At 38.8% G+C, this 12,828-nt stretch overlaps 1 protein-coding gene across 1 annotated transcript in view; it reads left to right on the forward strand.

Annotated features, from left to right (window-relative positions):
- The first annotated feature begins 2,957 nt into the window (after positions 1-2,957).
- The window catches only part of si:ch211-80h18.1 (developmental protein eyes absent), a 28,115-nt gene continuing 18,244 nt past the window's right edge, over positions 2,958-12,828 (forward strand). The window contains exons 1-14 of the mRNA XM_029734865.1: positions 2,958-3,033; positions 3,734-3,798; positions 3,881-3,943; positions 4,637-4,672; positions 5,152-5,193; positions 5,603-5,650; positions 6,046-6,099; positions 7,334-7,423; positions 7,538-7,579; positions 7,731-7,757; positions 7,887-7,931; positions 8,071-8,232; positions 8,923-8,991; positions 11,430-11,480. Of these exons, the coding sequence (XP_029590725.1) occupies positions 3,023-3,033; positions 3,734-3,798; positions 3,881-3,943; positions 4,637-4,672; positions 5,152-5,193; positions 5,603-5,650; positions 6,046-6,099; positions 7,334-7,423; positions 7,538-7,579; positions 7,731-7,757; positions 7,887-7,931; positions 8,071-8,232; positions 8,923-8,991; positions 11,430-11,480 (805 nt within the window). The 5' untranslated portion in view covers positions 2,958-3,022. The remainder of the gene's footprint in view (positions 3,034-3,733; positions 3,799-3,880; positions 3,944-4,636; positions 4,673-5,151; positions 5,194-5,602; positions 5,651-6,045; positions 6,100-7,333; positions 7,424-7,537; positions 7,580-7,730; positions 7,758-7,886; positions 7,932-8,070; positions 8,233-8,922; positions 8,992-11,429; positions 11,481-12,828) is intronic.

Below are 12,828 nucleotides of genomic sequence, written 5' to 3' on the forward strand. Positions count from 1 at the left end.
CTTTGCCAAATGAATAATCTGTCTCTGATATTTCACAGCCTACAATAAAATGTTTTTTCCTTTCTTCTCCATTGCTCAGAGTTCACTACAAAGTCATTACACTGAAGATGAATATTCACTGTTGGTACAATCCAGTTTGTGCATGTGTATCACTCACTTGCTCTACCAACGAGCTTCAGTTAACCCAACCTCAATCCAGTCTAGAACCCATAGCTTCTGTCTGCCATATCCCCTGGACCTGAGTCTGAGTGGTCTGAGTGGTAAGACATCAGTTACCCCCAGTAAAGACAGACTACATCTGCACTGGTTCCCCTTCGAGGATGACGCTGGATCGATCCACCAGCCAGTCAGGCCTCTAATCTCGTCCGTCACCCAAGCTTGGCTCCAAGGCCACTATGGTTTCAACCCACAACAGCAACCCATTGTCCCAGCTCAAGGAGCCTAGCAGTCACATGAGCTGGTGAGGGGGGGACATGGATCTAGCTAAGAGGAATCTTGGCAAAAGGCTGACAGGGTCTATCACACTATAATAAGGCAGCCTTTCTATATGTCCTCCTCATCAACCCTGTTATTTTGATATCCAAAAGGCGGAAAGGGTCGCATCTCCTGCAGACACACTGTGAGTACCAGTCCCAAACCTTGTAAAGGAAATTAGGCCATGGTGCTGGTTCTGTTCAGTTGTTGCTGCTTGGCTACTGAACAACTAGAACATAAGGACTGGCTACTAGAACACAAGCACAATAACCTTTCTGGATTTTACACGTGAACTACATTGAAAATGTCTCAAATGAACTTCAAATAGCCAAAGCCAAGACACGGTTGATGCTAAATAATCAAATCAAGTAATAGGGCAATTTACTTAAAAACATAGGTCCAACATAAAAAAGAGATAAATTAATGCAAAGATGTATATTTATATATATATGTGTGTGTGTGTGTGTGTGTGTGTGTGTGTGGGGGGGGGGGGGGGGTTTAAGTTTCTCTGTGCGACTAAAGTCTATAGAGTTAACAAAGTTATTGGGTTGATCATGGGAACAGGCGGTCTTATATTTCAGTGGACAACAATGAGAGTCTGTTTTAATGGCAGAGGTAATTACTTTTGTTATGAAAGATATCCTTTTCCAGTTCATCAGGGAGAATTTATTAAACCAATAAGTCTCTGAGCTTCCAGATATTAATGACAGTGTAAAACAGTCCATCGGCTTGCCCTGACCTGGGATGGGACTGATGCGAATTGGCAAGCTCAGCAGGAATGCAATCACCCGGCACTGGAGAAGGGGGCTCAACTAACATTGTCTCTCCGGACAGCATTGGGTTTAATGTAGTATTCTACTTGGCAAACAGAGGAGGGACTAAACAGCGGTTTAATAGCTAATATACAGGTAACTACCAAAATAATGGAAACGCTTGTAAATGAGGGATACAAAGTATATTGAAAGCAGGAGCTTCCTCACAGGTGTGGTTCCTAAGTTAATTAAGCAATTAACATCCCATCATGCTTAGGGTCATGTATAAAAATGTTGGGCAGGCCATTACTTTGGCAATTTTTGGGGGCTACCATGGCTATGCCCCCATAGAATGACAATGCCCCCATCCACCGGGCACAAGTGGTCACTGAATGGTTTGATGAGCATGAAAACGATGTAAATCATATGCCATGGCCATCTCAGTCACCAGATCTCAACCCAAATGAACACTTATAGGAGATTCTGGAGCGGTGCCTGAGACAGCGTTTTCCACCACCATCAACAAAACACCAAATGATGGAATTTATTGTGGAAGAATGGTGTTGCATCCCTCCGATAGAGTTCCAGACATAGAATCTATGCCAAGGTGCATTGAAGCTGTTCTGGCACGTGGTGGCCCAACGCCCTATATAGACACTTTATGTTGGTGTTTCCTTTATTTTGGCAGTTACCTATAGAAAAAAAAGATGAGTAAGAAAAGGTAAGTTGTTTTTCATGACAGTATCCAGTAACACCATGGAAAACTTGGCTCAAAGGGCTTCAAGTTGTCTTTATGTGGGCTGGAAGTACACTATTTCCTGGAAAAAAAGTCTCATAGCAAGTTGGACTCCTCTGTTCATATCTAAGGCCTTCTTGGGCCTTAAAACATAACTAATGGGAAGAGAGCATAAAGCCTTACTCAACATCGACTAGTCTAACTCATTATCCCAGAGGTGTGGTTCGGGAAGGGGAGAGGTGCGCCACAGAAAAACCCTTTGGAGTCTCTTTGTGTCTGTCTGCCTCTCTCTCGGTGGCTCTGGAGAACCAGTCTCTACAGATCAGTATCACAATCTCCCTGTCAGGCCCATCTTCAACAGGGGGGCCACTAGAACCAAAACACTATTCACAATCCACAACCCATAACCCCATCCTCAGAAACGCTGCTGCTGCGCATTTCATGTCTCCTGTCTGTCAGCGAACAGGAAATGAGGGCAGAATGCAGAAGGCCACTCTCTTTCATTTCATAAGAAGGGTGGCTGTGCCCTCCACTGGCAGAGCAGCTCAACTGTTGATCTCAGAGCTGAGAGGTTAGACTAGAGGTGACAGCTCATGTCAGGGGGATTCAGGGAAGGCAAGGAGGTAGAGCAATCAGACCTGTTTTCTCTCCCCACTAGGCTTACTCTTCACCACTGTCCACATCTATCTATTTGTCTCACTCTCAGCAAGAGCCATCAGTAAGAGACTGCCTGACTCAGGACTTGTTTGAAATTATTGAATATTCATACTGGAATTACCCATTTTAGAAATTCCTTTTGTTGTTGTTGTATCTTTATAATGTTAATGTGTTTTGTAGTATTTTCACCTGTAGAGAAATAAACCTAGCTAGGGAGTAGCTGAGCTCAGTTGGTAGGGGCTGGGGTTATAACACAAGTCCTGCCCCTTCCTAAGATGGGGGGATGAGAGGGTATAAAACATATAGCGGTGCCCAGTCATGCAGAAGGAAGTCTAAAGCCCTGGGTGCTACATGCTGTATATGTCTACTCCTGAGTTCCCCACATAGACCTTTAGAAAAAAACATGTGGTCACGGTGAGTAAACAATGAAGAGCTGCAAATGTTGTGTGTAATGAATGCTGAAGCAGGGAATTTTAGTCATGAAATGTTGCATCTTGGTCCAGGCGTATTGTTTTGTTTTGATCAAAGCGAGAGATTTTCGTCAGGCCTCGATTCTGATTATTGTTATGTAATTGGTGATGTAATTGATCCATGTATGATGATTCTCAGGGTTAGTATCCACACAATGAAAAATGTGCCAGTAATGCACTGACATTTCATATGACTAAGAAAATTGTTTTTCAAGAGCTTGAGAATGATTTTTTGTCATGTAAATAAATGTTTGCTGTTGATATTGATGTTGAAGAATAGATACTATCTGATAAAATAGTTTTAGTCTTAGCATTACATTGAATGATTCCCATTGGCTTTATTTGGCACTCTTTCTTGATTCTTCCTCTTGATGTAACACAATTGATATGATGGTGACATCTTAGATTTATGCACTGAGGACATAAAATATGATATGGATGAGAAGAATATGGACTTAATGTATGTTTATGACAGACTTATCAATCCACAATGAAATTTCACTTTCATCTGCTGCAAAACTGTATCTCAACTTGAATCATACACTTGAGATTGGACTAGGGATATAATTTAACCTTGTTATAAAACATTCGATATTAACCTATGTTTCCATCCATCTTTTGATACACATCTTCTTTATCTGCAGAAATCTTTTAATTGCTTCTGTAGTTGTCTTTTTGGCAACAACAATTTCAACTGCTCCTGTGGAAGGTATGGAAGTAGCTCATTGAATCAAAGTTGTATTCATTGCGATATTTGAACAGGTAAACAACTCAATGCCTTCTTTCTTTAGAGAAAGAGCCGGAGGAGATAGAGGTAGAGGACGGTGAAGAGGAACTCTCAGAAGAGGAGGAGGGTATGAGATGGGAGGGAGGGAGGTTTGGGGAAGGATGAGGGAGTTGGGATGGGGGGGTTAGAGTCATGTGTCAGGATACCATAGGACAAGCTAGTGCTGGTACGACGAAGAGAATGGGCCTAGCTTAAATGTGACATAGTAAGCTATTAACAAACAAAAAATATTGCCCCCCCCCCAAGGTTAACAGAGGTCAAAACAAAGATCAATGCAGCCTTTTCTGATTATAAAATTAGGTAAAGAATACATTGAGTGAGAGCGTAGAAATGTCTAATATAACAAAATAAATTCTATGTAACTAATAAAAAAGGACTAACTCTCTTTAAAGAAATGATAAAGTAATTTTTGAAGTACACTCAGACCTATAAAGTTAATACCAATTTCCTCCACTCAAGCAGAAGGATATACACTCTTAGAAAAAAAGCTGCTATCTAGAACCTAAAAGGGTTCTTTGGCTGTCCCCATAAAATAACCCTTTGAATAACCCTTTTTGGTTCCAGGTAGAACCTTTTTGGAACCCTTTTTTCTATAAGTGTAACCTTTCAGGACCAATTTTTGTATAATTTTTCGGGCACCTTTCCATTTGTTTCAATAGAGGGAACAACGACTTCTAAATATGTGTGGAGCACAGACTTCTGGGAAGTATAGAATATGAGCATATATTTATGAAATGTCTCAACTTACTTTTCTTTTCAGATGATGATGACTCCAAGAGTCAGGAAAAGAATATGGGTGAGAAGTTAACAACTTGCCACCAATGAATAGAACATCTCTAACCTTTGTGCATAAACCAACGCCTACTTGTGTGACTAAAGTCCCATTTTCAGAGTAAACTTATGTAAATGGTTCAACTAAGAGCATAAATTTGTTTTTCCTGTTTGAATGTTTTGCATAATATTACCATAACACGTTTCAAAGACAAATGGGCCTCATTAATTCCAAATACAAACAAAATATAAAATAGTGAAATAGTGGAAATGTGAATATGATAAAGCTACAAAACAGGACATAAGAGTACATTTAAAGTAAAATCTCACATATTGTTGGTAATAAACTATCATTAATCACAAGTACGTGCATGTGCGCGTGCATGTAAACTTAAAATCCTCTCTAATAGGGTATAATACCAGAATAAAGGGTTTTTAATGATAAAGACAATCATACAGAATCTCAAATAGAAGTATGTTCCTTTTCCCTTCTCTTCCCTCAAGGAATTGGAGCACAGCAAGCTACCACAGTATCTAAAGGCCTGGGTAAGACACATCTAATCCTCTCTTAGCTCAGGGGATAGGGCTTATGTTAAAAACAGAATAGCTCTTAGTTCAGTGAGTTCAACTCTGAGAAGTTCTTAGTGCAAAGTGGGGAAGTTGTCTTGAGTATAGACTTTAATCTGGTAAATGCTGCAGATATTTGGCAGATTTTTCTATTAGATAGCCTACCAGGAAAGTTAATGACATGATATTCATCATTCTTGAAATCAGACCATTTGAGACATTTCTGTTGAAGCTTTCTTCCATAAAAGTGAGTTAAACTCACTGCAGAAGTCTGCAATATGTTTGATTCTTACAATACAGGATACATATTTGTAAAGGACTGTATTGAAAGGTTTTCAATGGAGTGTTAAATAAGCTTGTCTAGACTTAAAGGCTGGTTTCCTTCTAGGTTTAAGCGCTCAGCCTGGCACCTCGTTCCAGGGTGAAGCTCCGAATGGTAAGGGAGGACTTTCTTTATAACAGTCAATCCAAATACAATGTGAACATTTGAAAAATATTTTCTAGGAACCCATTCATTTCCTTTACTGGTTTGGTTAGCGTACGGGCTGTAAAATGGTTGTGTAATTGGTTATAAATGGGTATTGGGTTTGGTTAGCGTACGGGCTGTAAATTGGTTGTGTAATTGGTTATAAATGGGTATTGGGTTTGGTTAGCGTACGGGCTGTAAAATGGTTGTGTAATTGGTTATAAATGGGTATTGTGTCTAGGCTGATCTTGTAAATGTATTAAGGACATTTCACATCAGAATTAAGTCAAATCAGAAAAGAAAAGTCTTACAATGACTCTCAACATAAAATCCCTCGCGAATTTGTGTACCCCTTCTTCCTGCAGGACATAAACTCAATGGGGACAGTGCCATGCAAGCTGGGCCTGGCCGTGAGTCAGGCTCCATAATATGTGGCACTTTTTGATTATTTATTTCAACAAAAACTGTCTTACAATCTTACATATATATTTTCCTACGTGATAACGAGAAAATGTTGTTTGCTTTGTTACAGCATCAAGCAGTACCTCAATATCAGAAGGAAGTAATGGTTAAACATTAATTATAAATCAGATTTGTGTTAGAAGAATTAGGACATAACGTTGCATTTCCATATTAATTATGCATAATATAGATCTGGCACATGGACTGAGTTAAAGGGCAGTTCCGCCACTTTTACATTTTCATTATCTCCACCACAAAACTAGTGTCTACCTAAGTGAAAACAACGCGTTTCTATGATCTGTGATTAAAAAGATAAGAAGAAAGATTCTAAAAAATGCTTCTCTGTGACATCAAAGGGTAGGATTAAAAGTTGTAAAAAACTGCAATGAGTTTCTAGCCAGAGGGAAGGTATTTTCTTGCTCCTCATGTCACCGTCAATCTCATAGTGTTTGAAAATCACAGATTTTGATGATGTCAAAGGCTAGAACTTTTTAATTATATATTTTTTTACAAAGTGCAGAAATGCACCGTTTTCACATATGTAGACACTGGTATTGTGCTGGAGAAAATGAAATGAGGTTGAAAAGTGTGGGAATTGCCTTTTAACACAGGAAGCCCAATTCTGATATTTGTGTAACTTTTGAATTGAATTTGATTTATTTGGGTAAGACACAGAGAACAAAATGTACAATGTGGACCTAAAGGATAACGCTTAAAAGGGGCTGCAGGTAGCCTAGTGGTTAGAGTGTTGGACCAGTAACCAAAAAGTTGCTGGATCAAATCCCCCATGGCACTGTCCCCATTGAGTTTATCTGCCCCTCAACAAGGAATGTTGAGGGGCAGATTTTACCTTGTCAGTGTTCCCTGGTAGGCTGTCATTGTAAATAAGAATTTGTTCTTAACTGACTTGCCTAATTAAATTAAGGTTAAAAAATATATATATATATTAATTAAAACACATGTTTCCAAAGTGGTCCTTGATGGTGATAACACATATAATGAAGGCAAAACAACTATATAACATTCATTTATATTGACATCCTAAAAAGAGGCACTATACGTTTTGACCAATCACATCAACTCTTTTGACCATATTTGGGCAAAATATTAGAATTGGGGTGCCTGTGTAAACGCAGCCATGGTGGAATACATTGTAGAATGAATGGCCTGATGTGTTCCTATCTGCTTCAGGTAATGGAGGAGGAGGGGGAGGAGGAGGTGGTGCTGGTGGAGGAGGTGGAGGAGATTCACATACTTCACCTTCTGACCCCAGCTCCCATGGTAAAGCCTTGTTCTGTAATCTACTCACTTTATTCTGCACTGTCATGTTAAGTGATACAAGTTTTGTTTAAACAATCGGTTTTTACTTATTTCTTAACATCCCCTGTCTTTCAGATGCTTCTTTGTCAGGACATGCAGGTTCTTCTTCAGATACCAGTATTGCTGGTCAAATTACTTATTATAAATGTTTAAATATTAATCAAGTCATATAATATTTGAAGTGATATCTCTATTGAATCTATCTAATAAACAGTGGTAAGTCTTTATCTACTGTAATTTGATGAAAAGTGTTTTGCTTTCAATGCAGGTCCCAGTTTGGATCCGAGTCAAGCAGGTAACGCTACACCCGCTCTCTCCACAAGCATTGAAGTAGACAAAAAAACACCTGGATGTTTTACAAGCTCTGTCTGGATGGAGGTGGCTTGTCTCTATTGGGGAGGTTGAACTATTGATCTCTTGGCAGGTGCAGGGGTTCATGGCAGTTCAGTGTCACACGTGCAAGTCCCTGGTAATTGCTCTGCCTTGCATTGGTTCAATTCCATAACAATAGTCCAATAATGCATGACATAAAACCTGGATGAATTGTATTAACAGTAAATCAACATGAATATCTTTGCTGAAGCTGAATTTCAACATAATTATTTTAGGAAAAGGGGTTGTCCACCCAGGAACAGGGGTTGTCCACCCAGGAACAGGGGTTGTCCACCCAGGAACAGGGGTTGTCCACCCAGGAACAGGGGTTGTCCACCCAGGAACAGGGGTTGTCCACACAGGAACAGGGGTTGTCCACTCAGATATAATCTCTCACGGTAAGTCATCTTGGTCTACATTTGAAGAGTTTATTTCCAAAATGCTATATGCACACATTTTTCACATTTGTGTTTTTTCATCAGAAATTATTGCTTATGGGTATATACAAGTGTGTGTAAAATATGTCTGTTCTCATATTTTACATTTAGAGATTTTAGATGTGTATGAATATGTGTTTTTTTGCAAAATGATTATATCCATTGTTTAGCTGGAATGGAATGTTTGTATGCTGTTTACTGTGGTTGTCTCACCTAGCTATCTTTAGATCAATGCACTAACTGTAAGTCGCTCTGGATAAGACCATCTGCTAAATGACTCAAATGTAAAATGCTAATGTTTTACATACATATCTCATATTACTGTACATTTCTTTATAAAAAATGTAGTTATTTGTTACATTTGACTGTGCAAAACCTAGCAGTACTACTTACTTCTCTGAGAGAATTTTGAATAAAAGCATAATTTGTTGTTGATGTTGTTGAACAACCCCACACCCTGATTAGACAAAAAACACACCCATGTCTTTCATCATTTCTTTAAACAATAAAAGCTCATTTCTCAGCATTTTTAAAAATGAAAATGGATAAATAGCATTTTGGAATAAAACTCTTAATTTGTTTGTATAAGCATATCTCAATGTCCCTTGCAGTGATGAACTTGGTCTTATGTTCAATGTGTTTACCTTATAGGCTCAATGGGACAAGCAGGAGGGAGCTCCACTCTTATCATTATCCACGAGGCTCATCCACAGCCTGCAGGTATCATTCACTACATAAAGCCACAGAAAGTTCTGGTGACAGACCTGTGACAAACAATCATATGCAGTTATGAGTTATAACGACCAATTATATAATATCCCTCAGTCATGTGTAGCAAACCGGTAACTAACAATCAAGTGAATGTGTGGGTTTGGATAAGGACCATTGATAACACATAGTCAGGTAAACTTAGTCTTTAATATTTGATTTTAGTGTCAGCCCATCAACAAATGGCCAAAACGCCCTCTAGTGGTCTCATGGGTGTGTCATTAATATTTTTCATAATTTCATAAATAATACATTTAATTTTTGAAAACCCGCCCGAAAATATAACACAAACAGTTGTGTTATATTTCAGTCTTCTGTGATGTATATAAAGTATAATATTGGAATGCAAACTCAAAATGTAATACATTTCAACTCTATATGTGACATGGTAGAAGTGTCTTCATTTTATAAGACCATAACCATGTGTGTGAGGTGTACACTTCTCAGGAGGCTGCTGAGGGGAGGACGGCTCATAATAATGTCTGGGATGGAGTGAATGGAATGGTATGAAACACATAGAAACCATGTGTTTGATGTGTTCAATATAATTCCATTGATTCCATCCCAGCCATTACTATTAGCCCGTCCTCCACAATTAAGATGCCACCGGCTGCCTGTGGTATACCTTGTTTCAAAGTAGATTTGTTTAAGACTACCAAGAAACGCTGTTTGACCCTGATTTACCCCACTGCAGTAAATGGTTATTAATCATTTACATTTCCAAGACACTCTGTATATTATGTACAGTATGTAAAGTACATCACTAATATGACCCACAGCTAGCATGCTTACAATGTTTAAACCAACGCAGCATTGTATTGTTATTACAGGTGGCAGCATTGTATTGTTACTACAGGTGGCAGCATTGTATTGTTACTACAGGTGGCAACATTGTATTGTTACTACAGGTGGCAACATTGTATTTTTATTACAGGTGGCAGCATTGTATTGTTACTACAGGTGGCAGCATTGTATTGTTATTACAGGTGGCAGCATTGTATTTTTATTACAGGTGGCAGCATTGTATTGTTATTACAGGTGGCAGCATTGTATTGTTATTACAGGTGGCAACATTGTATTGTTACTACAGGTGGCAGCATTGTATTGTTACTACAGGTGGCAACATTGTATTTTTATTACAGGTGGCAGCATTGTATTGTTATTACAGGTGGCAACATTGTATTGTTACTACAGGTGGCAGCATTGTATTGTTATTACAGGTGGCAGCATTGTATTGTTACTACAGGTGGCAACATTGTATTGTTATTACAGGTGGCAGCATTGTATTTTTATTACAGGTGGCAGCATTGTATTGTTACTACAGGTGGCAGCATTGTATTGTTACTACAGGTGGCAACATTGTATTTTTATTACAGGTGGCAGCATTGTATTGTTACTACAGGTGGCAGCATTGTATTGTTACTACAGGTGGCAGCATTGTATTGTTACTACAGGTGGCAACATTGTATTTTTATTACAGGTGGCAGCATTGTATTGTTACTACAGGTGGCAACATTGTATTTTTATTACAGGTGGCAGCATTGTATTGTTACTACAGGTGGCAGCATTGTATTGTTACTACAGGTGGCAACATTGTATTTTTATTACAGGTGGCAGCATTGAATTGTTACTACAGGTGGCAACATTGTATTTTTATTACAGGTGGCAGCATTGTATTGTTACTACAGGTGGCAGCATTGTATTGTTATTACAGGTGGCAGCATTGTATTGTTACTACAGGTGGCAGCATTGTATTGTTACTACAGGTGGCAGCATTGTATTGTTACTACAGGTGGCAACATTGTATTTTTATTACAGGTGGCAGCATTGTATTGTTACTACAGGTGGCAACATTGTATTTTTATTACAGGTGGCAGCATTGTATTGTTACTACAGGTGGCAGCATTGTATTGTTACTACAGGTGGCAACATTGTATTTTTATTACAGGTGGCAGCATTGAATTGTTACTACAGGTGGCAACATTGTATTTTTATTACAGGTGGCAGCATTGTATTGTTACTACAGGTGGCAGCATTGTATTGTTATTACAGGTGGCAGCATTGTATTGTTATTACAGGTGGCAACATTGTATTGTTACTACAGGTGGCAACATTGTATTGTTATTACAGGTGGCAGCATTGTATTGTTACTACAGGTGGCAGCATTGTATTGTTATTACAGGTGGCAGCATTGTATTGTTACTACAGGTGGCAACATTGTATTGTTATTACAGGTGGCAGCATTGTATTGTTATTACAGGTGGCAACATTGTATTGTTATTACAGGTGGCAGCATTGTATTGTTACTACAGGTGGCAGCATTGTATTGTTATTACAGGTGGCAACATTGTATTGTTATTACAGGTGGCAACATTGTATTTTTATTACAGGTGGCAGCATTCATACATTTGATGCTGCTGGCTATCAGACTGAGGCTCCAAGTAAGTGCATCCTGACACTAAAGAAGCAGACAGACACTATCACCATGAATGGATAAACATAAGTTTACAATAAATTACATAAATGAAGAATGAACAACACAGGCACACAACTGTATAGATGTAAGATCTTAATTTGATCAATCTCTGGTTACTGAACATTTTCCTGCATCACAGGAAATGCCAATGAGCTTCGTGATATATATATATATTCCCTGAAAACCCACACTAACACACGATTATATTAACAGTATTGCACTTTTCATGTAGCCTACTTTTGGCCAGCTAATAGCCAAACCACCGATAAAGAAACATTATGGACTAAAAGTAAAAATCGTGTTGCTGCAGGATTATTTTTGCTGTGACAATATACACTACCGTTCAAAAGTTTGGGGTCACTTAGAAATGTCCTTGTTTCTGAAAGAAAAGCCAATTTTTTGTCTATTAAAATAACATAAAATTGATTACAAATACAATGTAGACATTGTTAATGTTGTAAATGACTATTGTAGCTGGAAACGGCAGATTTTTTATGGAATATCTAAATAGGCATACAGAAGCCTATTATCAGCAACCATCACTCCTGTGTTCCAATGGCACATTGTGTTAGCTAATCCAAGTTTATAATTTCAAAAGGCTAATTGATCATTAGAAAACCCTTTTGCAATTATGTTAACACAGCTGAAAACTGTTGTGCTGATTAAAGAGGCAATAAAACTTGCCTTCTTTAGACTAGTTGAGTATCTGGAGCATCAGCATTTGTGGGTTCGATTACAGACTCAAAATGGCAAGAAACAAATAACTTTCTTCTGAAACTCATCAGTCTATTCTTGTTCTTAGAAATGAAGGCTATTCCGTGCAAGAAATTGCCAAGAAACTGAAGATCTCGCACAACGCTGTGTACTAATCCCTTCACAGAATAGCGCAAATTGTCTCTAACCAGAATAGAAAGAGGAGTGGGAGGCCCGGATGCACAACTGAGCAAGAGGACAAGTACAGTAGAGTGTCTAGTTTGAGAAGCAGATGCCTCACAAGTCCTCAACTAGCAGCTTCATGAAATAGTACCCGCAAAACACCAGTCTCACCAGTCGCTAGACAGAGTTCCTCTATCCAGTGTCTATGTTCTTTTGACCATCTTCATCTTTTCTTTTCATTGGCCAGTCTGAGATATGGCTTTTTCATGGCAACTCTGCCTAGAAGGCCAGCATCCCGGCGACGCCTCTTCACTGTTGAGTTTGAGACTGGTGTTTTGCGGGTACTTTTTAATGAAGCTGCCAGTAGTACACAGCGTTGTAGGAGATCTTCAGTTTCTTGGCAGTTTCTTGCATGGAATAGCCTTCATTTCTCAGAA

The sequence above is a fragment of the Salmo trutta genome, chromosome 36 (genome assembly GCF_901001165.1).
Source record: "Salmo trutta chromosome 36, fSalTru1.1, whole genome shotgun sequence".
In the NCBI taxonomy this organism is placed as follows: Eukaryota; Metazoa; Chordata; class Actinopteri; order Salmoniformes; family Salmonidae; genus Salmo; species Salmo trutta.